This window comes from Drosophila gunungcola, unplaced genomic scaffold, assembly GCF_025200985.1.
Source record: "Drosophila gunungcola strain Sukarami unplaced genomic scaffold, Dgunungcola_SK_2 000001F, whole genome shotgun sequence".
NCBI lineage: Eukaryota > Metazoa > Arthropoda > Insecta > Diptera > Drosophilidae > Drosophila > Drosophila gunungcola.
Window position 1 is genome coordinate 19,864,501 of NW_026453197.1, and position 24,974 is coordinate 19,889,474.

The 24,974-nt window shown below is 44.2% G+C and overlaps 7 protein-coding genes across 9 annotated transcripts; 4 read left to right on the plus strand and 3 right to left on the minus strand.

Moving 5' to 3' along the window:
* The first annotated feature begins 2,299 nt into the window (after window positions 1–2,299).
* LOC128262013 (lipase 3) lies at window positions 2,300–4,544 on the plus strand. Its single transcript, XM_052996023.1, is given in 4 exon segments — window positions 2,300–2,447; window positions 2,867–3,598; window positions 4,122–4,199; window positions 4,201–4,544. Coding segments are annotated over 4 exon segments (1,236 nt in total). The 5' UTR covers window positions 2,300–2,342; the 3' UTR covers window positions 4,522–4,544.
* Window positions 4,545–7,529: 2,985 nt separating this feature from the next.
* On the plus strand, window positions 7,530–10,402 carry LOC128262010 (sorting nexin-2). Its single transcript, XM_052996019.1, is given in 6 exon segments — window positions 7,530–7,816; window positions 8,482–8,585; window positions 8,654–9,179; window positions 9,181–9,540; window positions 9,605–9,757; window positions 9,819–10,402. Coding segments are annotated over 6 exon segments (1,377 nt in total). The 5' UTR covers window positions 7,530–7,633; the 3' UTR covers window positions 9,870–10,402.
* A 255-nt stretch (window positions 10,403–10,657) lies between these two features.
* On the plus strand, window positions 10,658–11,947 carry LOC128262014 (AN1-type zinc finger protein 2A). The gene is made up of 3 exons (XM_052996025.1): window positions 10,658–10,867; window positions 10,940–11,496; window positions 11,600–11,947. Exons 1-3 carry the CDS (start codon window positions 10,813–10,815, stop codon window positions 11,765–11,767), a joined length of 780 nt encoding a protein of 259 aa, XP_052851985.1. The 5' UTR covers window positions 10,658–10,812; the 3' UTR covers window positions 11,768–11,947.
* LOC128262006 (conserved oligomeric Golgi complex subunit 3) lies at window positions 11,871–15,250 on the minus strand. The gene is made up of 8 exons (XM_052996009.1): window positions 15,039–15,250; window positions 14,459–14,974; window positions 13,915–14,402; window positions 13,718–13,857; window positions 13,494–13,654; window positions 13,306–13,435; window positions 12,522–13,249; window positions 11,871–12,461 (listed from the first exon to the last, which is right to left on the minus strand). Exons 1-8 carry the CDS (start codon window positions 15,201–15,203, stop codon window positions 12,105–12,107), a joined length of 2,685 nt encoding a protein of 894 aa, XP_052851969.1. The 5' UTR covers window positions 15,204–15,250; the 3' UTR covers window positions 11,871–12,104.
* A 649-nt stretch (window positions 15,251–15,899) lies between these two features.
* On the plus strand, window positions 15,900–18,965 carry LOC128262005 (exocyst complex component 2). Its single transcript, XM_052996008.1, has 4 exons — window positions 15,900–16,106; window positions 16,175–16,789; window positions 16,846–18,673; window positions 18,737–18,965. The coding sequence occupies exons 1-4, from the start codon at window positions 15,998–16,000 to the stop codon at window positions 18,873–18,875; spliced, it is 2,691 nt and encodes an 896-aa protein (XP_052851968.1). The 5' UTR covers window positions 15,900–15,997; the 3' UTR covers window positions 18,876–18,965.
* On the minus strand, window positions 18,919–20,930 carry LOC128262011 (uncharacterized). Of its 2 annotated transcripts, none has more exons than XM_052996021.1 (3): window positions 20,709–20,930; window positions 20,394–20,644; window positions 18,919–19,974 (listed from the first exon to the last, which is right to left on the minus strand). In XM_052996021.1, exons 1-3 carry the CDS (start codon window positions 20,791–20,793, stop codon window positions 18,988–18,990), a joined length of 1,323 nt encoding a protein of 440 aa, XP_052851981.1. In that variant the 5' UTR covers window positions 20,794–20,930; the 3' UTR covers window positions 18,919–18,987. The 2 variants fall into 2 exon arrangements, with proteins under 2 accessions (XP_052851981.1, XP_052851980.1); XM_052996020.1 differs by having other exon boundaries at window positions 20,394–20,647; window positions 20,709–20,929.
* A 204-nt stretch (window positions 20,931–21,134) lies between these two features.
* Window positions 21,135–24,972, minus strand: LOC128262007 (E3 ubiquitin-protein ligase msl-2). 2 transcript variants are annotated; one of them, XM_052996012.1, is made up of 3 exons: window positions 24,919–24,972; window positions 22,683–24,783; window positions 21,135–22,627 (listed from the first exon to the last, which is right to left on the minus strand). In XM_052996012.1, exons 2-3 carry the CDS (start codon window positions 24,508–24,510, stop codon window positions 22,224–22,226), a joined length of 2,232 nt encoding a protein of 743 aa, XP_052851972.1. In that variant the 5' UTR covers window positions 24,511–24,783; window positions 24,919–24,972; the 3' UTR covers window positions 21,135–22,223. The 2 variants fall into 2 exon arrangements, with proteins under 2 accessions (XP_052851972.1, XP_052851971.1); XM_052996011.1 differs by having other exon boundaries at window positions 22,683–24,942.
* Between the last annotated feature and the right edge of the window lie 2 nt (window positions 24,973–24,974).

Here is a 24,974-nt window from a genome sequence, read left to right on the forward strand (position 1 = left end):
TTATGCAATCACTGGTGTCTGTCACCTAACAACTTGGCTATATCTATATCTATGTCTATGGATTTTATGCGGATCGACTTGGCACAGCGTCAGCTTAGATTTATGATAAGTCACGTTTCCATCTGGTGGCTGGAAAATTGTTTCAAAGCTTTAGGAAAAAAGGCAAGCAAATACGAATTTTATGCAATCGAAATGCATTTTGGCAGACAGTTGGTGCTCATCAGGCAGCCAATTAAGTTGTTTAATTAAATTTCCAGTAGAAAGTGCCGAGCAAGCCGATGAAACAAGATGAAGAAGACACCGCAAAACAATTTAGCAAACGAGCAGCAAAAAGGCAACGAATAATCGTCCAGCAATTGCAATTTTCTATAGAAATATATAGAGATACCACAGTTTTCACTGAATCAAATTCTTTGGTATTTTAAAGTTTTTCTTAAAAGCTTGAGCACCAAATTAAAAATGTTTATCAATTGCCCTCCACAAATAATTGCCATCACATTGGATTTCATAAGAATTTTTCCGCCAAAGGTTTTAACCATAATCTTCTTACTTTTTCCATTCTTGATTGTGCACCAATTAAATAATGTTTACAACGTATTCATTGCAAGCCACAAGTATATAAAAAAAATACGTTCTTTTAATATATTTTTACCTCAATTAATTGCCATCCTATTACACATTGTATTTCTTTCTCCATTGTTGTTGAATATTTTGCTGCTTGCATTTCCCGAAAAATATATTTCCATTTGTTCTGTCTAGCACAACTTTTCGCTTTTCCCCCTGACTTTTCCAGGGAAACTCCCTGCACTTCACATAATTTCAATGGACCGCATTTTCGTTTGGTTCGGTTTATCTCTCTTTTCCTCTGAATATCCGACGGCGCCGACATTGCCGTGGCAATGCCGAACTCATATTCACACATATCACCCGTAGACAGGAGGACCTAGAGAGCCTGCACTGCAAGAAAAATATATAGCAAACCGGTTAATAAATTTAATGAAGTATTTCTTAAGAATTCTTAACCTTAAATTGGTTTTAACAAAATCATAACACAACCAAATTATAATTTGTCAAATCAAAATAAGCATATCCAAAAATAATTTAAGCTACATTATTCTTTATTAACTTTAATATAATATTTCATATTTATAGTCACATCAAATAACGCGAATGACTCTGGCTTATATATTTATAATTATATTTATATTTCCTTACCCTCAAATTTATTTATTTTTTAAAAATGCCTTTTCGAAATCAAATTGCTCTAAGAAAAGTAATGGCCTAGTCACAAGTTTTTTTTTTTTGTGTAGTAAGAGTTGGGAGTTGCTCGTGGAGAACGACCGTCATCGATGCTCGCAATTTGTGGCTTTCGCCACGCTTAATGCCAATCTCAGTGAGGCGTTCCACCGCCCAGTCACCACCCAGTCACCACCCAGTCACCACCCAGTCACCACCCAATCACCACTCCGGGGAAAGCCCCACCTACTCTCCCCTCAGCCATTCTTGTGCTATCTTGCCGCATTACAATCGACTGACATAATGCAAAAATCGCAGCAAGTCAGGCGCAATTCGTTGATAGGCGTGTACTGCAATTTCAGTCTGATTGGGAAAAAAGGACTTGGGAGGGGGGGACTATTGTGTTGTGCCACAAAAGGATTCGAGGAATTTGGTGAATAGTGTTAAGCCCCAAATGGTGAGGCGGCTAATTAAAGTTTGCCTTTTGAGTCCCAAAATAAATTTTTAATACCTTGCAATTCCTTTTTTACGGCACTTTTAATTATAGTTTTAATTTATGACTAGTTAAATTCACCAAATAAACAGGTTTAAAGTAATTACTATCTGTCCAAGACTATAAATACTCCTATCAAGCTCTGCTGAAATTAAGCCATTAATATTTATGGCTAGAAAATGATGGCTATAACTATTGTTAATGATAGCATTACAAGCCTTAAACATTTGTATGGCATTAAAAAGGCTTGCATGCTGTTTTATATACACATATTGTAAACAATGCTTTTATTTTCTTTTAAAGTTCGGTCAAGACATGAGTACTTAGTAATCGTATTAAGTTTATGGCTATTAAAACCCATAAAATAATTAAACTCAACCCCCTTGGACTAGCTTATCGATTCGCGATAATCGCCTTGAACAATTCAAATGGCCCGAGCGAAGTATATAAATCTTGGATTTACGCGACGCTTTTCTGGTATCAAGGAAACTCTAATAAATAGCCCCACTCGACTTTCAATCGATAGATTAGATTGAACTTAAAACTGATTAATAGGTATTTGCGCAAGTACTTAGTCGTACGACCGATCTCGAACGTTAAAGTTCAGCCAGAAATGCTGAAAGGAGTGCTAACTATTTTGGCCATTGTGGCTGTAGCCGTGGCTATCGAAGATTTTGATCCTTTCATTGATATACCCTTCAAAAGGATCAAGACTTCGGTGGGTTAAAAAATATTTCGCTTAAAAATGAGAAAATATAATAAGTGAAAAATAAATTAAATTGGTGTTATATTTATAATTACCACAATAATAATTAGTAAACTTTATTCAAAGTGTGCTTAAAAAATGTAAATAGCAATCAAGAGAACAATAAGGATTATGTTAAAAAAATATGTATTCTGTTCTCGGAAATTTTAATCACTTTAACTTTAATATAGTAATAATTTCCAAAATATTTTCAATATTTTAAAATAATATAATGCAATTTAATTTGATGGTGATTCAATATCCAGACATTTTTAATCAGTTTAGACACGAGATAACCTTAATAGAAATTCAATATGAATGCTATATTTCATACATTATTGAATTTAATACCCATTTGAAGAGCAGATTTAAATTTGAATTCTGGCTTGCAGGCGGAGCGCATTGAGGACCATGGCTACCCGGCCGAATCGCATTTTGCTGAGACCCCCGACGGCTATGTGCTGAATCTGTTCCGCATTCCCCACTCGCCGAAGCTAAACAATGCAGGAGGGGAATCCCCGCCACGTCCGGTGGTGCTCATCATGCACGGGCTGTTCAGCTGCTCCGATTGCTTCCTACTCAATGGTCCGGAATCGGCCATCCCGTTCAACTACGCAGATGCTGGCTACGATGTCTGGCTGGGCAATGCCCGTGGCAACATCTACTCGAGGAACAACACCCGGCTGGATGTGAAGCATCCGTATTTCTGGAAGTTCAGCTGGCACGAGATTGGCTCCATCGATCTGCCCACCACGATTGATTATATACTGGATCTAACGGGGCAGCAGTCGCTCCATTATGTTGGCCATTCCCAAGGATGCACTTCCTTTTTCGTGATGGGCTCCTATAGACCCGAGTATAATGCCAAAATCAAGACGGCTCATATGCTGGCACCCCCGGTGTTTATGGGTAACACCACAGAGGGTCTCATTGTCGGCACGGCTCCATTATTCGGACATCATGGCATTGGGTCTACACTTTTGGAAAACCAGGTCCTGCTGCCCCAGAATGCCTTCATCCAGAGGATATTGGACACCACTTGCAGCAATCAGCCAATTATGCTCAGCTACTGCAAGACTTTGGCCATGCTCTGGGGAGGTCCTGAAATTGGAAACCTCAATCAGGTGGGTGTTTTATGACATATGAAAAAAACATATTTTTTTATAGTCTTTTTGCTGTAATTATGCTAAAACAAGACACACAGACAAAAGGGTGACTTTTTTGAGCAGCTTGGATTATGAAAAATTATTTTTTGTCTAATTTTTTGCATTTTTGACAAGGGGTTACATCATGATTTTATACGAAAATTTGCAAAAATTCAACATTTCAAGCTGTGAATGCCATTCGATTGCAAATTTTATGACGAACTCAAAGATATATGACATTCCAACATAACCCTTTAACTTAAAACTTTTAAGCATTAAATTCAGAGGCTTCATAGAAAAACCGAAGTGTTTTTTTTAATAATTGCCAAATGCATTAATTTTTTTTTAAATTAATAAATGTGTTTTCTAGTAAATGTATAATAGGTTGTAACTGGTTTTAGCTGTTATAATTAAAATGTAGTATTGCCTACTATACTTTGCATTTAACCTAGTTTTCATTATATTTTTATTCCCAATTAATTATATTTTATTCCCTTTCTAGACTCTCCTCCCACAAATCGCTGAAACGCATCCCGCTGGAGTCTCCTCCAATCAGGCCATTCACTACATTCAGTCCTTCGTCCTCGAATGAGTTCCGTTTGTACGATTGGGGAAGCCGCAAGAATCTGGAGTATTACGGAGTGGCAGAACCTCCGGCATATGATCTTACCAAAATAACCTCTAAGCTTTATCTGTACTATGGTTTGGCTGATGGTTCGGCCAACAAACAGGATATCTCTCGACTGCCCGAATTTTTACCCAATTTGGCCCTACTCCATGAAGTTCCTGAGCCCACATGGGGACATTTGGACTTTATTTTTGCCACGGAGGTCAAGAAGGTTATCAACGATATGGTGTTGGATTATAGCATAGCTTACGATACGGAAGAAGCTAATAATTAATGGTATAACAAATTAAAGTCTTATATAGAAGGGAATTTTATTGAGTTTTTATTGATTCATTCTTCATTCATTATTTTGAATGGCAAAATTAAAAAGTTCCTATATTTTGAGATATTCTGTTAATCATCTTAATCTTAAATCTTAATCAGTTAAATAGAGTTTTGGCCAGAATGACAAGTAATAAAAAAAATAAGTGAAATGGTTAAGTCGCTTAAGAAATGGATATTTAATGGAATTAGGTTTTTTTGCATGTGACAAACAAAAGTATACTTGACGTTTGTTAAATAATAAAAACGTTTACCAAATTTAGTCTTTATCTTTGGGAAATACCCCCAATTGAGTGACCTTTTGAGACAGTTTTGGCCAGAATGGCAAGTGTGCCGAGCTAATTACCAGTTAACAAGTGCCTGTTGGTTGGGTTATCTCGTCCCTAGTCTGCCCCATTCTCTGAACTTGGTTTTGGTCACGCCTCTGTGACGTCCAAGTTTTTTCCTCCCGGTTTGTTGACAAACATTATCGCTGGCTGGATAACGTGGTTTTCCTCACCCTTTTCACTTTTCCTAAAATACAGTAATTAGCAGTGGGTTTGTTTGGCGGTTTAGAGGGGGAGCACTTGCAAATATGCTTATAATGATGATTTATGTGGGTGGTCATCACTTTGCGGGATTGCTGCACAGGCAACTAGAAAAATGCATTGATAACACAAATTTACAGGGGAATAAAATTGTTATATATTTAAATAAGTTTTATTTATTTTTCTTTTGATGAGACTGCAGCAGCAACTAGAAAAATTAATTGGTGGGAAACATTTTTAGGGGAACAAAATTAGTTTCTCATTAAAATTGCCATATATTCCACTGAGATAACGTTATTTATCTTTTATATGGTTTAATTTTTTATTTGCCGTGATTTAAACTGAGTTGATGAATCATCACAATGAAAATAATATATTGAATTTTAATTTGAGACTAGGAATTGGATGCATGCAGTCAAAAAAATGCTTATATATTTTAGTTTCCTTGTTTTTAACTAATTTAAGGTCTTATAAATGTTTTATTTGATGAATCATTACAGATAAAAATACATTTATTATCGTTTTTCCTGTTAAAATCAGCTATAGAATTCTGAATTAAGACTACAAATTTGATGCCAAACGAATTTCTTATCGCAGGTGCTATCAGCTCACACTTGTTAGATTAAGAGTTAGATTTAAATCGCGCTAAGCACATAACTCGGCCCCCTTGGTGTGCAGTGAACCACGTAGATAATTAATTGACTCTAAGTAATTCGCAAAGTGCTTCGCACTTCGGTCGGCTTTACATTTTACCCCTTTTTCCTTTCGGCCATTAACCATTGAAGCCAGGCTGTTGGCAATTAAACCGCAGCTCTTTATTAATCGCGGTCCGCTGATGTGGAAGAGGATAATGCCGGTGACGAGGCTCAAGTGCGTCAGCAGACGGAAAAATAATGCGCAAAAATTCACAAAAAGTTTTTAAAAAGTAAGGGAAAATTGCAGATCATCAAAGGCGAACGCAGGGGAATAAAATTAATACAGTGTAAAAGGATTTTTTTTTTGAGGGGAATGCTCCACAGACATCTGCGGGGTTATAAATCTGCCGGTCTGCTAGCCCCTCAGCTCAAAACCTGACCCCATAATCCTTTATTTTCGTTTTCAATTTGTTGGAAAAGGCAAACAGAAAGTGTTAAAAGTATTTCTCATGCGGAAAATCCACAGTGACTGGCCAAGCGCTGACAAACTTTTCTCACCCAAAACTCCTTCTTTTCCTGTCTTTTCCTAAGTGGCTGCGACACTTTTGTATGCATAATTTAAGCAAAAGTCGCCAAAAAACTGCTGCAGAACATTGGGTAGCTGAAAAACAAGCAGCAGCAGCAGTAGCAGCAACCGGAAAAGTTGCAATTGCAGAAATTGAAAAATTTTCCGCATAAAAATATGCGCCTGGCATGAAAAGTCGCAGGGAAAAACAAGAGGAAAATCAGTAGAGCCCCCAAAAGTAGTAGGAAATCTTACTCTCAGCCAAGATGTCGACAAAGTGTCGTGCATGTTGTTGGCCAAATGTTTATTGCCGAAAAGTTAAGCAGAATGCAGAATGCAGATTGCCAGGGTAAGGGAGTAAGGAATCACCAAAAAACAACAGCCCTTTTTTTTGATTTTTTGTAGTGGCTTAAGGTTTTTACTAATAAACTACTTAGTTTTGGCATATCATATAATTCATACTTATTTGTTTGTTTTATTACATTTCAGTCTAACATTGTAGTATTTTTACTTGCACATAACTCTTACTAATTTATTTACCCATTTGCATTTTAATTTACATATTTTCCCTGCAGTTAGAAACTTTGAAAAACAAGGCCCCACAACAAAGTTTGCGCCAAAAAGTTTCTGGTTTGAGAGTAATTAAATCTGCATTTAATTAATCAAAAAGAATTCACAAATTATGATGTTATTTTGGCAACCTTTTTTGATTTATTTAGGCCAAAGTTTTCAAGAATTTTAAGCTTAGACTGTTTGCAAAGAAAGCTCTAACACTTTCTCAGTAGAAAGTAAGTTAAAATGGATAAGACTTTACATTGGTTTTTGAATAAACTTTAGTATACTGTAAATATAACAATTTTATATGGTAATAATCCGAATTATTTTCTTACTTTAAGATTTTTTCTTTCTATTGGAAAAAAATAGATAAATTACAATGTAGATACGGGTTTTTAAAAGCAATTAAAATAAAAGGACTTTATATATCAGAAATAAAGTTGGAATTATTTTAAAAGGTTTAAATTAAACAGATTTGCTACCCTAATACCCTTGTAAACATGTAATTATTTAAAAATGTGTTTAAATGATGTATACGGTTTGGTTAAAATAAATAAACATTCTTGTAACGGATTTTATTTTTCAAATTAAACAGTGACCAAGTCACGAAATGTGGTATTTTTATCTCTGCGTTAAATACTGAAAGCTTTAAGTCAGCTTTTCTGCTTATAATGCGTTTTGCACTCTGGTCACATTGCTGAGGCGACCGAAAAGAGAGAAAGAAATTAGCTCCCGATAATTGCAATTAATTATTATTAAAACTAGCAACATAGTATATCAAAAATGGAGGTTGAAAGCCCGGAACACACGCGAGATTTCGCCGAGGTGGACATCAACAATGGGGCGCCATCGGGTTCGGAGGACGAGGAGGAGGAGGTTCCAGCGCCGGGAAGTGTAACTCTGGACAGGAATGAAAGTGATCTATTTGTGTCGGCACTAAGTCCCAGCAGTATCGGAGATATACACGTAAGTCGGGGGAATACACAGGCTATATCCGCATGCAACCTCCACCCGGAGCCCTATTTAATTAGCTCCAATTTCGGGGCGTCGCTCGCTTTATCAACATTGGCTTTGTTTGGGCTTTGTTGGCCACAGCTGCGGGCAAAAAAATAGTAGTGGAGCAATGTAAAGTGCTAAGTAATATATTATACAAAAATATATGTATAAATAGACCAAGTCTTATTTTAATTTATCACAATTTATCAACGAACTGAGTTTTAAAAACCTTTCATATTGTTTTATTTAGTTAAAATTCCTTTAAAATGATTTTATAACAATTTAAAATTTTACTTTGTATTGGAATACAAAAGTTTTTGATATCTGACCTATTTATAAATTAAAAATTTTAAAACATATCTATTTATTTATTTTTTCTTAATATTTCAAAATATTATTCCTATGATAAATGTGAACTTTTATATTTGCCCCATTTAGTATGTTGCAACAGCTTCTCCAAAACAGAAATCTTCAGAAGTTGCTTCCTGACTATTTCTGATAGCTATTTCCATAGGTTAAAAAGCTACTCTCATTTTGATCGCCACTGTACGACTTTAGTGCCGCCCACCACCAAACTGCTTGTTGCTTTTCATATCTTCTAAAACCCTTATTTCTTCCCTACCAATCCCCTCCAGCCGCTGCAAGAGGTGCTCACCGACGACGGGGACTACTTCATCAGCATTGTCATCTCGGATCCTCAGAAAATTGGCGATGGCATGGGCTCATATTTGGCGTACAAGTGAGTCATCCCTATTCCTTATCATAGAAAGCATAGTCAAATCACATTTCAAACCTTATCTCGGGCAGGGTGACGACCAAAACGAATATTCCCAAGTTCAAGCGCAGCGAGTTCAGCACTCTGCGTCGCTTCAGCGATTTCCTGGGCATCCATGATCTGCTGGTGGGCAAGTACATGCGGCTGGGTCGCATCATACCCCCAGCGCCCTCGAAGAACATTATTGGGAGCACCAAGGTGAAGATAAGCCCGCAGCAGAGTGAACCGGGCACTCCGATGAATCAGGAGTGGGTTGAAATACGCCGGGCTGCTTTGGAGCGATTTGTCCACCGCACAGCCCAACATCCAGTGCTACGCGTCGACCTGGACTTCATGAACTTCCTGGAGAGCGATCAGGAATTGCCGCGTTCCGTGAACACCTCTGCTCTCAGCGGAGCCGGCGTCATTCGGCTGTTCAACAAAGTGGGCGAGACAGTGAACAAGATCACCTACAAAATGGACGAGAATGACCCGTGGTTCGATGACAAGATCACCGAGGTGGAGAGCCTGGACGCCCATCTGCAGAAGCTGCACAATGCCATGAAATCGTTGGTCACCGTCGCGGCGAGAGTTGTCGCTACTCACTGGCTTAGTGGCCAAATCGGCGGCCATGCTGAGCACCTGCGAAGAGCACACTGGACTTTCGAGGGCTCTATCCAACCTGGCGGATGTGGAGGAAAAGATCGAGCTGCTCCGCTCCGAGCAGGCCAACTCGGACTTCTTCATTCTGGCCGAGTTTATCAAGGACTATCTGGGCCTGTTCGGGGCCATCAAGTGCATTTTCCATGAGCGTGTCAAGGCCTTTCAGAACTGGCAGTATGCACAAATGCAGTTGTCGAAGCGTAGGGAGAATCGCGGACGCTTTGAGCTGGCCAACAGGGCGGATAAGCTGGATCAGGCCCAGCAGGAAGTAGATGAGGTGGGTCTAGCATAACTTATAGTTATACTTTCTTGTCTTAGTAATCCCTTTATATTTATTTTAGTGGCAGGGCAAAGTGCAGCGCTGTCAGCAGCAGTTCGACGACATTTCGGCGGAAATCAAACGTGAAATGGAGCGTTTCGAATTGACCAGAGTTAAAGACTTTAAAGTGAACATTATCAAGTATATAGAAGACCAAATGGCGCATCAGCAACAGGTGCGTATAAATACCATTTATATACAAACACAGAGAATGAACGTTTTTGTCTGATTTTCAGATCGTCAGCTATTGGGAGGCCTTTGCTCCGTTTGCCCGCGAAATCGTTTAACTTTTATTCCGATTTAATGCATTTCCAGAAACTTTTTGAATAACCAACAGCTACGCGCGCTACGATCTTATTCAGCGGGACCAAATTCGTTCTTGATCCATCATTTGTGGAGCTACAATTTCGCCTTCGCCGCCGCAGCTTTTTTTTTATGAAACTGCTTTCGTCGATTTCTCTCAAGCATAGAAAAGTTCAACTTTATCGTTGCATTCACAAAGCCTATTTATCTCCTTATTCGTACACAGTAATTATTATCAAGGCTTGTATACATTCACAGAAGCTGAAAGGTTTTCGCAGTACTCTCGTTCTAAGTATGCATTCGGTATTATCTAAAACACGGCAATGTGGATCTAGTTGTTAGATGAATGTGAAGAAGACTCATTGGCCATTTCCAAATTGAAGTTTATACCATTATTTATGTATTTATATATATATATATATATATATATATATATATATATTCCTATTAAAACATTTTGTAACATGACAAAGAGAGCATTTCAACAAATAAATTTGTAAATATGTATAGATGTAAATAGTTTTTGTGTCGTTTTGTAAACATCAGTATGCTTTGGTTCAAAATTGCAAAGTGCGAACTTGGTAATAAGTTTACGTGCTAATTATGTTTAAGTTCTTTGATGTTTCAGGAAAGTAATTTGCTTTATGGAATGTGCATATAAATCAAGCGAGAGTTAATTTACAGATTCGCAACAAAATCACGGTATTTTGAATTTTGAAAAAAACGCGCGCCAAATCACTAATATTTGTTATATTTTCGTTAATCTAACACGGTCACACTGTTTAACACAATCCAAAAGAAGAAGAAGTGTTTAGTCATTTTCAACTTTGTTTCTCGAAGTTTTCCAAAATAACAGCCATATAAGAGGCCTTTCAGAACGGTTTCAGTGAATAGTTTCAAGGAAAAAAGCAACTTAACAAGTACAGCATGGAGTTTCCTCACTTGGGTCAGCATTGCAGCGAGGAAACTTGCAACAGATTGGGTGAGACGCAAAAAGTGGACAACCAACCAGAAAAAGCAGAAACTAATTGAATTAATGTCGATCTACAAACAGATTTTCTGCCTGTAAAGTGTGATTCGTGTGACAAGGTCTTCTGCGCCTCGCACTACAACTACGAGCGGCACCATTGTCCGGGTGCCCACAAGAAGAACGTCCAGGTGCCCATCTGTCCACTGTGCCGTGAACCCGTGCCCACGCCACCCGGAGTGGAACCGGATGTCACCGTGGGCCAGCACATCGACCAGCAGTGCAAGTCGGAGAGCAAGAAGATCTACACCAATCGCTGCCACGCCAAGGGATGCAAACGCAAGGAGCTCATCCCGGTGACCTGCTCCCAGTGTCATTTGAACTTTTGCCTGCGTCATCGCCACACCAGCGATCACGATTGCCAGCCATCTAGTGCCAAGCCAGCGGCGGCGTCATCATCATCATCTTCTACAGCCATTGGAGGAGGATGGCAGTCCATATTCAAGACCTCTTCGGACTCACGATCCATGGCTGCCCAGGCGGCCGAGCGACGCAGGCAGAGTAAACCAACCAGCAGTTCCAATTCCAATCCCAGACCAAGAGCTGTGCAGGCCACACAAGTACAAAACATACAGGGCAATATGGTGAGTTGGCAAGTTTTGTATGTTATACATACAATTTTTAGAACCTTTAAATCATTTGGAATTTTATAGAATTTCCCTAATTTCATAATTTAATTACTTTCAGAGCGAGGACGAGGCACTCGCGCGGGCCCTGGCCTTATCAATCATGGAGCAGGATGACGCGGCGGAACGCAACCGCCAAGCACCAGGCCCAAACAACGCCCCCCAGGTTTCAGTGGGCGGGGCTGGCAACCAGCAGGGAAGCGCCAAGGACAAGTGCCTGCTGTCCTAGTTCAAACGGAAGCCAAGCAACTCTCAACATATCCACATTACTTGACCAAACAGCAAGGAATCTGCCCAACTACTAGCTCTTAATCAATCAAATTTCGTTATCGTAATATTTTGTTGGTAATTTACTTCGACTTCGTCACATTCTACGTGGTTTAGCAAAAATAAATCAATGTTAATTCTACATTTTGTGGAAAGTATGGATTGGAGTTGTTTAACACACGGATCTTTAAAAAAGGGAAATTGCAAACCGATCTTACGCAACTCTAAACAGATAAATATATGATACAAGGCTTAGCTACATAAATAGATACACGTAGTTATACAAGATAGATTGCAAATTATTGACAATTGGCCTGATCACCGATCCTCTCCGTTGAAGGTCCCTCCGCGGGAACCAATTCTTTCTGGGCAGCGGCTTCCTCGGCCTTTGGCTCCTCGACCAATTCGGATTTATTGGACAGCGTGCTCAGCTTTCTGCCCACAGTGGAACCTCCTTCCACCGACGATGAAGTGCTGATTTTGCGGGCTGCTGCAGCAAAACTGGCCACTCCCTCGGCGGCCAAAATACTGGCACTGGACAGGAGTATCGAAACTTGCTCCGCCGACGGACAACTCGTGATGATCATATCATCGGTGGAGTAGCCATTGGTGGTCAGCAGTTGTTCCAGCTTCACGAACGATTGAATTATGTTGTTCTAAGAGGAATGTCTATTATATAAATAACTCATTTTAACATAGGTAATGTAAAAGCTTACACGAATCGGTCGAAAAATAATGAACTCCGTATCACGATTGCTCAAGTAGAGCTGCATGGAACGCTGGAGCACCGCCAGTTTGGCTTTAATCAAGCGCTGTGTCTCCTGTATGATGCTACTTATCTGCTGCGGACTGGCCCAGGGACTTTGCCTCAGAACGTAGTTGACTTTGGCGGAATCCGTGGCTTGTGGCGCTGCCAACAGACTTTGCGCCTTTTCCAGGAATGTAACAAGCGGACCCACAAGCATGTGCACTGCATCCTTGATATACTTCTCACACACCGACTTCAGTTGACGGTCCACTTCCTTTCGCGAGTCCAGCAAATGCTCTTTTATCTGCGGCGTGCCCTCCAGCAGGAATTCCAGCAGAGCATTGTTGCTGCCCATGGAGAAGAGCTGCTTGCGCTTCTGCAAAAGACCAAAGGCAGCGGTCTTCACCTTGCTAAAGTCCAGCGAGGTTTCCTTCACTGTGAAATCCACTCGAAATGGGGCTATTTGTTCCCGCAGAATTAGCAGATGCTTGATTTCGAAAAGCTCTCCATCGATGGGCGTTTTGCTAGCGGAAATCTTGCCAGCCGCTTGCGAAACACTCTGGATGCAGAGTTTCAAAGCCTCCTGCGAGAGTCCCTGGAAAATGGGTCTATCCACGCAGCGATAAAGTCGAGACAGGCACACTAAAGTCCTACGCACTGTAGGATACCACATGCCATGCAGATCAGCAGGGGAATCTAAACAAATCTCTTTTTAAACTCTTTTCTTAGGAAAGTTTTTATTATAGACTCACTCATCTGCTTCACCCTGTAGGCAGTGTCCACGCTTTCGGTTTCCACAACACTCGAAACACTTGAAATCATGGAGGCGCGAGAATCCGAGCGACGCAAAGTAGGAGGTTCTTGTAGCGACAAGGCAATGCTCTGAAATATATGTATTCTAATTAAAATCAATTAATTTAAATCTCTTAACTCAACTTACCTCCATCATTTCCAACTTCTCCGGGTAAGCCAAATCCCCAGATGAAGGATTAAAGTTCTGAATATCCGACTGAAGGTATAAATGCGCTCGGAAAACCAAACGCTCTTGCACATCCTGCAGCAGTTGATGAGCAATGATGCCGAAGGCCTCCAGGGCAGCAGCTTGTTAACAACAATAACTTATTAAAATGTGTTTTAAATATATTAAAAACTACACAAACTTACGGTTTTGTTGGACATGCTCCTCCAGCATTTCAATACGCAGAATTGAGCAGATCTCGGCCAGAGTTTCCAAATGATTGATGTGTATGATAAAGGGTCGCATGGTGTCGTAAAGTATAGTGCACAAGCCCTCTAGGTAAACTCTGTAATAATAAGATACAATCAATTTAAAGTTTAAAGAGATGTCTAGATAAACCTACGTCAAATGTGCAGCTCCCGTGCTGAAGAACTGGTAAAACAAACGCTGTTCATCCTGGCAAACATGCACCAAAAAGGCACAGGCACTCCGGGTTAAAGAGCAATGATCTCCCTTGTGGGCTAGTTTCACATTTTGTATGGACGAATTGACTGCCGGCGACATGACGCTGGCCCTTTGCGCCAAATAATGCTGCTGCAGATCGGCCATAAGCTGTCCATAGTCCTGGCTGTGCTCAGAACGCGCCTCTATCAACTGAGCCACACGCTTTACCTTTGCCGCTGCCGTCTGATATTTGCCATAGTACAGGGCAAAGGCGGCGTCTGGCGCTTTGAGGGCACTGGAGGCATCTGGTACATTGTTTTTGGGATGCAGTGTGGCCTCGGTGGCTTGGTTGATCACGCTGGTCACATAGTTGCGCACCAAACCGGAGGCTTTGGCCAGGCACTGCCTGTATTTGACATTGTAGGTGGCGGCATCTTTAAATTTGGGCTGCAATGAAGGGTAATTTGTAAGTGGGATAACTAAAATTAGGGATCCAAGCTCACATTCTCTTCGATATAGTTGAGGCATTCGTCGATCTTGTTGAGGCATTCCCGGAAAGCTTCGCTGGCCACCGAAAGCGTGGGACTCTGCAGTCGCTGATTGAGCAGCTCCACCTGGCTGAAGTAGTGCAGTCGTCGCTGGATTTCGTGGCTCAGCTCCTGGAGCTTCTCCTGTTCCTCGATCAACTGCTCACTGGCCGTGTTTAGGGCACTCGTCTTCTGGGACACAAAGTCATACTCATCGCAGAGGGCGCCCAGGCGCTCCATGGCCCCCGCGATCTGGTCCAGCATGTGCGAGCACTCCGCCTTGCGCTGCTCCAGCTGCTGCAGGTATTTGTGGTAGTCCGCATCGCCACGTTGCTCGATCTCGGCGCTGACGTCCGCAAACCAGAGCAGGAAATCATTGGTGTTCTGTAACCCCTCCGATGGCAGTTCAATGTTGTCCCCACTTTGGGGATGACTTGCTGTCAGGATGGAGTCCGGTAGACCTGCCTGAGTGGGCGTACCCGGAACCGATGCCTGTAAACAAAAAAAGGAAGGGCTTAAAAACGCTTTCTTTTGCCGGAGGAGCACCCCAACTTACCGATGATCCACTGTCCCGCCACAGATTGGTCAGCATGTCCAGATGCTCCTCCTGCTGGACACTCAGCGCCGCCAGTGGATCCGTCTTGGACTCCCATTGCATCAGGCGGTTCCGAATCTTGCGGAGATTTTCATTCTCGCTCTGGGCAGAGGCGACGTCATCCATTTTTCTGCGGCCGATTTGGAAACAATCAATCAGCTGTTCAGCGCTGGCAGTTCTAGGCTCGCCAGTGATGCGCAGTTGGGGCAGGCAACACTAGCCAGAACTGAGAAAATAGCCAAATGTGAGTGAGTTCGGGAAATGCAAGAGACATTTGTGGGAACAACCCAAAATATATATTTTGGGTATTCCCGAAACGTCTTAATCTCTGAATTGCTGAAAATTGAGCAGAAATATACTGAAATTCGGTCAGCTGTTCGTCAGCTGTTGCATACAAAATTCAACTTGCTGAAAATTCAGCAGTTCTGCAACCCAGTAGATTCTGCAAATTTGTAGTATATTTTTCCTGAATTACCCAAATACCCAAAGTATATTTCGGAAGAATTTACAGCAATTAAGAGATTTAGGTTTTTCGGAAATACCCTAAAAATAAATTTTAATAAAGTATACAACTATTGCCTATTAACTTCTAATTGTTGATTGTGTCTTTTTGACGTTGTAAAATTCTCGAAAAATTACTGTTATTCGGCATTGTCCTAATTACTGTTATAATATGTTAAAGATACTAAAGTCTGAGTAAATCAGTAACAGTATTATATGATTAACATATAGTTTTATATACCAGCACTTAGTTTCTACCTTTCCAGTTAAAAAAAAGTTAAATTTTTCAGTAAAACAGCTAGGCTGGCAGCACTGTCTTATAAACTTGCGCTAACCAACACTGCGGCATCAAAACCAAGTTCAGTTCTGTTTTTATTGAATTTTTAATCGGTTTTTTATTTGGGATAATACGGATCACGATGGCCCCGCAGCCGGTGGTAACGGGGCTCTCCCCCAAGGAGGGCCCACCTGGCACCCGCGTCATCATCCGCGGCGAGTTCCTGGGCACCCGTGTCCAGGATTTAATTGGTAGGCGTAGTCCACCGCACAATCTGCTCCACTTTTCTGATGACTCTTCCCCAATTTCCAATTTTAAGGCCTGAAGATCTGCGGCTCCGATTGCCTGCTGTCGGCGGAATGGAAGTCACCCAACAAGATCATAGCCAGGACTGGTCCGGCGAAGGGAAAAGGCGACATTATAGTGACCACTTTGAGCGGCGGAGTGGGCACTTCCACGGTGCAGTTCCGTGCCTACCATGAAACTATAGGTCCGCTCAAGGAATCCGCCGTCTGGATCGAGGAGTCACCCTCGCAGAACTTTGCCTGGGGTCGTCGCACTTTGGCCCAATCCGGATTGACGCAGGAGGATCCCCTTGGCCTGTCCATCGAGGGCAATGAGCAGAAGATTCCCGAGGACTTGCGTGACCTGTTCCCCGAAGCATGTGGCGATCTCTCCCAGGAGCACTTCTCCCCATCCTGGTTTCTCCTGGAGAATCACCTGGCCACCTCCTTTGAAGATCTCAAGGCGGGCTTGTCCTATTTAAAGCGCAAGGTGGAAAGCCAGAAGGAGGGTCAGTTATCCTTCCTGAAGTCTAATGCTGGTTCGGTGATAGATCAGTTGGACACCCTGATGAACATTCGGGATAAGCTGCAAGAGGATGTGAAGCTCCATGGCAATGAGACCCTGAATATCCTAGAGACATCAATTGAGAGTAGGTAAGGCTTTTGTTTAAAGGAATTCTATAGTAACACCTTCTCCTGTTTGCAGACTCCATCAGTGAATCGCAGAAGATCTTCACGGATGTCCTGGTGCGCAAGGAGAAGGCGGACTCCACCCGATCCGTCCTGTTTGCCCTTTCGCGCCACAAGTTCCTCTTCTGTCTGCCCAATGCGGTGGATAGGCGGGCCAAGGCTGGCGAATACGACATTGTGGTCAATGACTATTCGCGCGCCAAGAATCTCTTTGGCAAGACGGAGATTCCCATTTTCCGCAAGGTGCTAGAGGAGGTGGACCACAGGATACTTTCCATCCGGAAGCAGCTGCACGAGAAAGTGGTCAAGATGCCGCAGAGTGTGGAGCAGCAAAAGAAATTGATCAAGGCGCTGACCAGTCTGGAAGTGCAGCAGAGTGGCACGCCCATAGGCGATAAGCTGCGCAACATCGATCCCGCCTGGGATGCCATCGAGGCCAGGGCCAAGTATTTGGAGGGCACCTTTCGCCAAACCTTCGATCAGCATGCCAACAAAGATGCCCAGGGTGGGCAGGAGAAGGCCAAGGGCAGGGATCCCAGCCAGGCCCCAAGTCGGGTGAACTTTTGCGAGGAACTGTGCGACATTGCCGCCTCTCAGTTGCCGGATTTGTGGCGTCTGGGTCAGCTGTACTTCACCGGCGAGCTGAGGGGTCCACACGATCCCAAGCCAGGAGACTTCAAGCGCATGATCCTAAACGCCATTGAAAAGTTTTGTGTCTACCTGAGGCTGGCCATACTCATAGCCACGGACCAGCGTGCTCTAAGGCAATCCAGCGGCTTGGCTTGGCCCATTGGCTCCGCCTCGGCCACTCATGCGTTTCTGCCCTGGATTCCGCAGTGCCTGCGCTACACGAGGATTGCCTATGCCACGCTCATCAGCCTGGACCTGCCCTCGGAGGCTTTGGACATCATACAGAAGCTCATTGACGAGGTGCGTCTCTTCTGCTTTTCGATTATCTTCAAGCGCGCCACGGATCGCTGCAAGAAGTTGGGCGCCCAGGAGACCTGGGAGCTGGGCGTGGAGGAGTATCCGGGTGCCACTTTGCTGCCGGCCGCCCTCGAAGCTCTGCTCATCGAAACCTTGGACGAAGTGCAGTCCGTTTGCATGCAAAGGGAGACGAGGGAGGGCAATCTGCTAGAGCCACAATCGGATGGACAAAGGGAGGTGACGACGAGACTACAGGAATTCCTATCCACCTTCAGTGGTGTCATCGAGGAGCTGGCCTTTCACTCGCACGACGAGGAGACGCCCACGCACAATGTGTCCCAGCTGCTGGGATTTCCCAATGCCCAGCAGCCGGATTCGGTGGCCGGAAGTGCTGCAGCTGGAGCAGCTGTCACCTGGGAGCAGCGCATGCTGTGCTGCCTGGCCAACTATGCCTACTGCAACAAGAGCTTCTTCCCGCATCTAGGTGAGATCTTCGTGCGCTATGGCTATCCATTGCCCACGTTGGCCATCGAAACTGCCCGATACACGGTGAACCAATTGTTCACAAATCTTCTGGAGGAATATGTGGAGCACAAGGGTGATCCCCTGGTGGGCACCATTGAGCCATCCATGTACCTGGGTCGCTTTCAGTGGGATCACGAGATGGAGATCGGCCAGTTGCGTCCCTACGCCCACGAATGCTGCGACAACCTAGTTGGTGTCTACTCCGAGATCTACAGCATATCGCCAGCGCTGCTGAGACCCATTCTGGAGTCAATTGTGCAGACCATCTCAGAGGAACTGGCCCGTCTGATGAGCTGTGTCCAGCGGTTTAGCTTCACGGGTGCCATTCAGGCGCATGTGGATATCCGGCTGCTAAGGGACTCCTTGGAGGGTTATGTCAATGAGACGGCCAAGTAAGTTGTTTAATTTAAAAGCTATTTTATAAGATGTCATGGTTAATACCCAATCTTTCATAGAAACTACTTCATGGAGGCCTTGGAGGCCATCAATCCTCCCCTGAGTGGCGAGCAAAAGCGCAAGGCGGATGACATACTGGAGCGTGTGAAGCGGAACATGCGACTGCAGTTGCTCTGCTTCAGTGTCAAGGATCCCTAAGGACATTCCACTGATAGATAACTATAACTATAACTCTAACTACTAGCTTGTGATTCCCCGTAGGGATAAACCTTTATTCGATTGCAAAAACTCTCTCTTATTTACTATGTCCTTACAAACCCAATAGTTTTGGGTCAAATTGAAAGTCATTCTGGGCCATAGTCTTGATGACCTGCTCCACATCGATGGCATTGAACTTCTCCTGGACGCGCTGCTTGATGGGATTCTCGATGGCGTCCATGATCTGGTAGCGCAACAGGTTGGGAATCACGTTCACAGCAAACTCCATGACGTAGTCCAGAGTGCCGGCTCCATCGCAACGCACCTGGATGTTGCCCATGTCAAACTGCAGATCGGTGATTTGCGCACGCTTCCTGGTGTCCAGCGATTGGCTCACGCCCACAGTGGCGCGTATATGCTGCACAGTGAACTGGACATGCCCGACGCGGGTCATCATGCCCAGACCCACCTCCCACTGGCCAGCTCCCGTCACCTGGCCAGTGCCCACTTGCAGCACCACCGACACCGTTTTGTTTGCCATTCCGGCGGTTATGTTGCCCACCCGGTAGAAGCTAGAGATGCCATTGATCCAGGTGTGTGCCAGCTGGACACTGAACACTCCCATCGTCCGGTTCACATCGGGCAAATGGTACGGATCGTAGCCCTTCTGGCGCACCAACTTCCTGGCCATGGCTATGGCGCTATCCAGCGGGGTGATGGAGTTCGGCAGCCGCCGTTCACCCAGCGTGTTCTTGATCATGGTGTCGATCTCGCTGCGCAGCTTCTTGTCCGCCTCCTGCAACATAAACGGCTTCATGGCGTCGAACACCAGATTGGGCGCCCCATTGATCACGCTCTGGAAGACGCTGCCCACCAGGCCGAGATTCTGGAAGTCCATGGTCATGTCCGAGAAGGTGATGTCGATCTTTATGCGGTCCGTGGCCAGGTGGCCATCGCGTTCGACGGCCAAAAAGGCCGTTGCCTCGGCATACACGTTCTTTAGGATCACAGTAAAAGGTCCATTGGCCCGCGAAAAGAAGGAGCTGAGGGTATACTGACCCTTGACCAGCATCTGATCCAGCTGGAGGCCACCATTGAACTGGAAAGCAGGAGGTTTTAATAATTAAGAAAACTCCTCATTAGTATAAAACTTAGCTAAACAATTATTAAAATAATATTCCTCTGAAGAACTGGGTTTTGGTGGCGCCATCTGCCATACTGCAATGGCAACTCTCTTTGCCGCTCTCTTAAATATGTGAGCTCTCTTTCTAAAAAACTTCTAAGCCACAGGTTCGATTTGAAAGATTTTTGGCAAGTTAGTAGATATTGACCGAATACACATATACCTTTCAATAACTAATTCAGAGAGATATAACAAATGTATAAATACAGGCTTAGCTAAAATCAGCATGTTAACTCCCAAATCTCTGGATTGTATAGCTTCCGCCTTGGACTTATATACTTAATAGGCATACAAAAAGGGTATATTATCTACAAATAAGCGGTATTAAAACCCACCTTCATCTCCTTCAAGTCTAGATTCATTTTGTCCACGCGGAACTTGGACAATCCGTGGGCCTTCACTTGCTTCATGTCCAGATTGACCATGCCCAGGCTCTTCTTGACATTGGGCACCTCCAGGGGATCGGGAACGGGCACGCCGGGCAGACCCTGTGGATCCTCTTGCTTGAAGTGCTCCAGCATGGCCTCCACCTGGGCAGCTATGCTGGCCTGACTTTGCTTGAGTGCGTCATCTTCCTGCTCCACGACTGCTGCTCAAAGGTCGAAAGCGTTGAGTGGTTGAGATGGGAAACTAGGATTCCAGGGGCTCACCTTCTCCAGCTGCCTGGGAGTGGACAATGTGGCAGCTAGTTGCCAGCAGACCCACGACGAGCACCACCACTATCAGCGGCTTCATCTTTCGGGGATTAGCTTGAACTTCTCTGCTTATCAGTTCGGGAAAAACAAGTGAAACGCGGCTAGCCTCCGTTCTCGTTCTCGTTCTCGACTTCTCGGCACAAATACGCACTGCCGACTGACTGGCGCGTTAATCAGACGATAATGATGAGCCAGACGATCAGTAGTTCTTATCTAAGGGCGACTCTTCTCGCGGAGCCGCTGATTAAACTCAAGAACTGAGAACGAGCGACTTAAGTGAGCGGAAGCAGCCACACATGTTCCTTTAGAGAGATAGTGTTCCTGAAACCGTCTTTTCTATTAAAGAATTTATTTTTGGTTTCTTAATGACTTCCTCAAGTTTTGCAACATTTTGGTTTACCCTTTAGGAAACCTCTTAAATCACTAGGTATTTCGTATTTGCAAAGCTTATATTTATTTTCCTTTTTTAAATAGTTTGTATCTCTGGAACTCGGTAGACCAAGAACTAAAGAACTCGCGTTTCTTAAGCCATGAACGAAGATTATTTTACAGCTGGTGTTGAGAATAACTTTTTAAGTAACAACCCATTTCATAATTGCAATGCTCATATTTATTTGTCTTTGTTAAATATTTTTAAATTTTACACTCGCACTTTTCAGATTATTTCACAGCTTATGCTAAGAATAACCTTTTTGAGTAACCTACATAAATAAATCAAAATATTTCATAATTGCAATGCTCATATTTATTTGCCTTTGTTAAATATTTGTCGTATTTATATATTCGCATATATATTAATGGCTATATATGGCTTAGATTGTATTACTGTTTCTTAAAACTAAGTTCTCGTGCTCAAAAAAATTCATGCTCAAAAAAATGTCTTAGCCTATTCAAAAAATTGTCTTAGTTTAGGAAAAAAAATTGAGTTTGTTTGTTATTTTTTTGTTTTTGGCTCACAGCAACCGCATTTTGAGCAAAGCATACAAAAGATATTTTATAATTCGCTGTTCGTTAAACGAACTAAATTTCCTTTAGCTATGACTATTGCTTTGCTCTTAAATATATATCATTTTCCTGCGGCAGCTGCAGAATTGCTTTACATATTTATATGTAAACATACACACATTGCTTAATACTAGACGACTAATTGGTTGCTTAATACATATTCAAAAAAATTGAGTTTTGGAAACATTTGCTGGATGATTAAAAAAGTCTGGGAAATCCTCAGGATGTAGAGTGCTCCTAAAAGATATTTGGGAGTTGATTTGAGTGCTTGTGGCGTTGATTAGAGAGGAACTAAATATGTTAATGAAATAAGAAGATCAGTGAGCATGATGCCCAGAGATATTCTATTTGAAGAAACATTTCTGGGCATCACAAAATACATAACACAACCAAAAAAAAAAAAAAAAAAAAAAGAAGAATCAATGTAAGGGTAATACAACATCTATGGGTGAGTCGTTGCCTTGCTTACAAGTCATCCGAGCCGGACATGATCTCCTCGAACAGTGAGTGGGCATTGTCAGTGGCCGACAATCTGTCGCCGGCGGCAGAATTGCTCCTCGATCCGCCACTGACAAGCTCGTCCACCGTGTCGAGGGCCGAGAAGTTGGCCCTGCCGCGTCGTGTTCTGCTGGTGGTCCTGAATTTCTTGGTTGGCGACGCCTCGATCACTTTCCTTTCGGGAGCCGGCGGCGGTGGTGGTGGCGACAGGGATGGCGGTGGAAGTGGTGGCTCTGCAGGCAGCGCAGGAGGTGGCATCACATAGGCGTACTGCGGTATGGAACCGTTGCCATCGTTGTTCTGCAGCTGGACGCGCATGAAACCAACTGTGGCCGGATCCACGGGCTTGTTGCCCTGGAAGATGTTAAAACCTGGAGAAAAGGAAGACAATTAGAGAGGATTCAAATCTGCTATGCAACAGCTTACCCTGGTATTCGCCATTCTCGTTCTGCACCAGAACCAAGGGATGCTGTGACTGCTGCAGATTGCTCAAGGGCACTAAACTGATGCCATCGCCTGAACTTTCTGGCTGCACAGCCTCCCCACTGTTCTCCTCCTCCTGCTTGGCCGCCTCTGCTGGGTTCTCTGTTTGCTCCAGCACCACTGGCTCTTGGCTCAGTTCTTCTTCGTTGTCACTCTCCACAAAGTCCTCTTTGTGGGGATTCTTGCAGCTCACACAATTGCAGCCAGCGCAACTATTGCCAGAGTTATAGCACTGACAGCGGGAGTTGCGGCAGGTGGTCAGGGTATTGGCCGAACCAGAGATTCCACAGCGGCACTTGGGCTTCGTCGGCTTGGCCTTCTCCTCCTTTTCCTTGCCGCGAATCTTGCGGAAGGCACTCTTGCCGCTCTGCAACTTGACAGGCTCTAGTTTGGCCGCTTGCGAGGCCTTCAGACTGCGGGTTCTCTTGCGTTTGAGTGGTGGCTCTTCCTCATCCTGCAGCTCCACATTGGGGGATTGCAAGTGCTCTTCGGCTGCCTCTTCAGCTACTGCTTGTAGCTCTTCCAAATCCTTATCAACCACCTCCTCCTCGTTGACATGTTCTTCTGCCTGCAGTTCGGATAGTTTCCTTTTGTGGGAGGAAACTACCTCTGCTTGGGGCTCTTCTAAATCAGCTAGCAACGGTGACTGGGCAGTTGGCAGGGCCAACTCCTCTTCTTGCTCTACTATTTCCGCGGGAACCTCCAATTCCCTTGTCTCTTCTTGATCTCTTATAGCCGCCAGAGGCTCCTCCACAGGGAGCTCTTCCAATTGAGCAGAGATTTCAACGGATTGCTCAACAGCCAACTGATCGGGCTCTTCAACAGCCAACTGGTCGGAGGTTTCAATGGTCTCCAGCACTTCCAGTTGCGTGGAGTCTGCCATTTGCACTACCTGACCGATTTGCAGCTCCTGCGATTCAAACGGAGTGGATGCTGCGGTGGGCATAACATAGGAAACGGCAAAGTTAGTGCTGTTGCTGGGGAAACTGGCCACAGAGACGGCTCCGGAAAGGTCCACCTGATCCGTCCAGGCGTGCTCTATGAAGCCAGACTCCGTGGCGATAACCATCTGACCGCCATGGGTGAGCAGACCCATCCGAGATCCCGTAGGCAGGAGAGGAAGTGGCGAGAAGTGACCCTGCTCAGCGGTGGCCGCCGCCTCCGCCTCGATATCGCTGATGTTGAGATGCTGGTCGTAGGGCAGCTCCGGAGTGGTGGCTGCCGTCGTTGGCGGCGTCTCCGCGGGCAGGGATGTAGGCAAATCCTTGAGGAAGGGCAAATCTGGCTGCGGCAGGAAGGTGTCCCCAGTGTCCGAGATATTAGAGCCCTCGCGTATGAACTCCTGGGTGGTCATGGGCGGCAGCTTGATGCGCGGCACCAACTCCCTGCCCACCTGGGGCCGCAAGCCAGCCAACTGGCCGAACAACGAGGATTGCAGCAGATGGACGCACAGCGTCTTGTAGCACAGCAACTGGATGCCCATCAGGCGGTTCTCCTCGTAGGTCTTGAAGTCGGAGCACCCCTCGCACTGGGAGCAGTTGGGAAAGAGATGCTTCTTGCCGCGCAGGCACAGCCGGCACACATTGTGCTGGCATCGCTTGCCCTTGGGGGAGTAGGGATCCACCAGGAGCTGGCAGCAGACCACGCAGGAGAGCAGCTGCCGGAGCTCTCCAATGCCCGAGTTGAGCTCATCCACGCGGCGCTTGGACAGATTGGAGGCGGAGCGCAGCGAGAGGCGTGTCACCTTCAGGTAGACCGTCTGGGCCAGCATGGTCGCGATATATTTCTATGGCAGGTACTGTACGAAACGCCGGTGTCTTGTGTTTTTTTGTTTACCAACCACAAACCAAAAAGTGAGACTCCGCTGGTCAAGCTGCCAGCTACCTGTTTAATCCGCCGAATTACCTGCAATTCCTATGCTCACCACGCCGTAGTTGCACAAAATTGAACCTTAATCCATGGTTTTTTCATTAAATGGATAATTTCACAGGATTCACAGGCCAGCCTTTTTTCACTTGGTCGATGCTGTGTATGATCCTACACACTATGTTTCACGTGCAAAAAAAAAAAAAAAATATGGGTTTATGTTTGAGATAACTCAAGTCATTGTAAATGGTTATGTACTGTACAGTGTACAGTGTAAATAATAACTAAATTTAACAACTTAAAAAAAAATTACCCGAGCAACGAGCTGAGCGTAGCAAGTGTGACCGCAGTGTGGTAGTGTAAATAAGC

Coding starts and splice junctions, on each gene's coding strand:
- LOC128262014 (XM_052996025.1), top strand. CDS start 10,813: ATGGAGTTTCCTCACTTGGGTCAGCATTGCAGCGAGGAAACTTGCAAC. Junction 10,868..10,939: donor GGAAACTTGCAACAGATTGG/GTGAGACGCAAA, acceptor ATCTACAAACAG/ATTTTCTGCCTGTAAAGTGT. Junction 11,497..11,599: donor AAAACATACAGGGCAATATG/GTGAGTTGGCAA, acceptor AATTACTTTCAG/AGCGAGGACGAGGCACTCGC.
- LOC128262007 (XM_052996012.1), bottom strand. CDS start 24,510: ATGCTGGCCCAGACGGTCTACCTGAAGGTGACACGCCTCTCGCTGCGC. Junction 22,628..22,682: donor CGAGAATGGCGAATACCAGG/GTAAGCTGTTGC, acceptor CCTTTTCTCCAG/GTTTTAACATCTTCCAGGGC.
- LOC128262006 (XM_052996009.1), bottom strand. CDS start 15,203: ATGGATGACGTCGCCTCTGCCCAGAGCGAGAATGAAAATCTCCGCAAG. Junction 13,436..13,493: donor AGAAGTTGGAAATGATGGAG/GTAAGTTGAGTT, acceptor CATATATTTCAG/AGCATTGCCTTGTCGCTACA. Junction 12,462..12,521: donor TTATTTTTCGACCGATTCGT/GTAAGCTTTTAC, acceptor CATTCCTCTTAG/AACAACATAATTCAATCGTT.
- LOC128262011 (XM_052996020.1), bottom strand. CDS start 20,793: ATGAAGCCGCTGATAGTGGTGGTGCTCGTCGTGGGTCTGCTGGCAACT. Junction 20,648..20,708: donor CTCCCAGGCAGCTGGAGAAG/GTGAGCCCCTGG, acceptor ACCTTTGAGCAG/CAGTCGTGGAGCAGGAAGAT. Junction 19,975..20,393: donor TAGACTTGAAGGAGATGAAG/GTGGGTTTTAAT, acceptor CCTGCTTTCCAG/TTCAATGGTGGCCTCCAGCT.
- LOC128262005 (XM_052996008.1), top strand. CDS start 15,998: ATGGCCCCGCAGCCGGTGGTAACGGGGCTCTCCCCCAAGGAGGGCCCA. Junction 16,107..16,174: donor CCGTGTCCAGGATTTAATTG/GTAGGCGTAGTC, acceptor TCCAATTTTAAG/GCCTGAAGATCTGCGGCTCC. Junction 16,790..16,845: donor CCTAGAGACATCAATTGAGA/GTAGGTAAGGCT, acceptor TCCTGTTTGCAG/ACTCCATCAGTGAATCGCAG.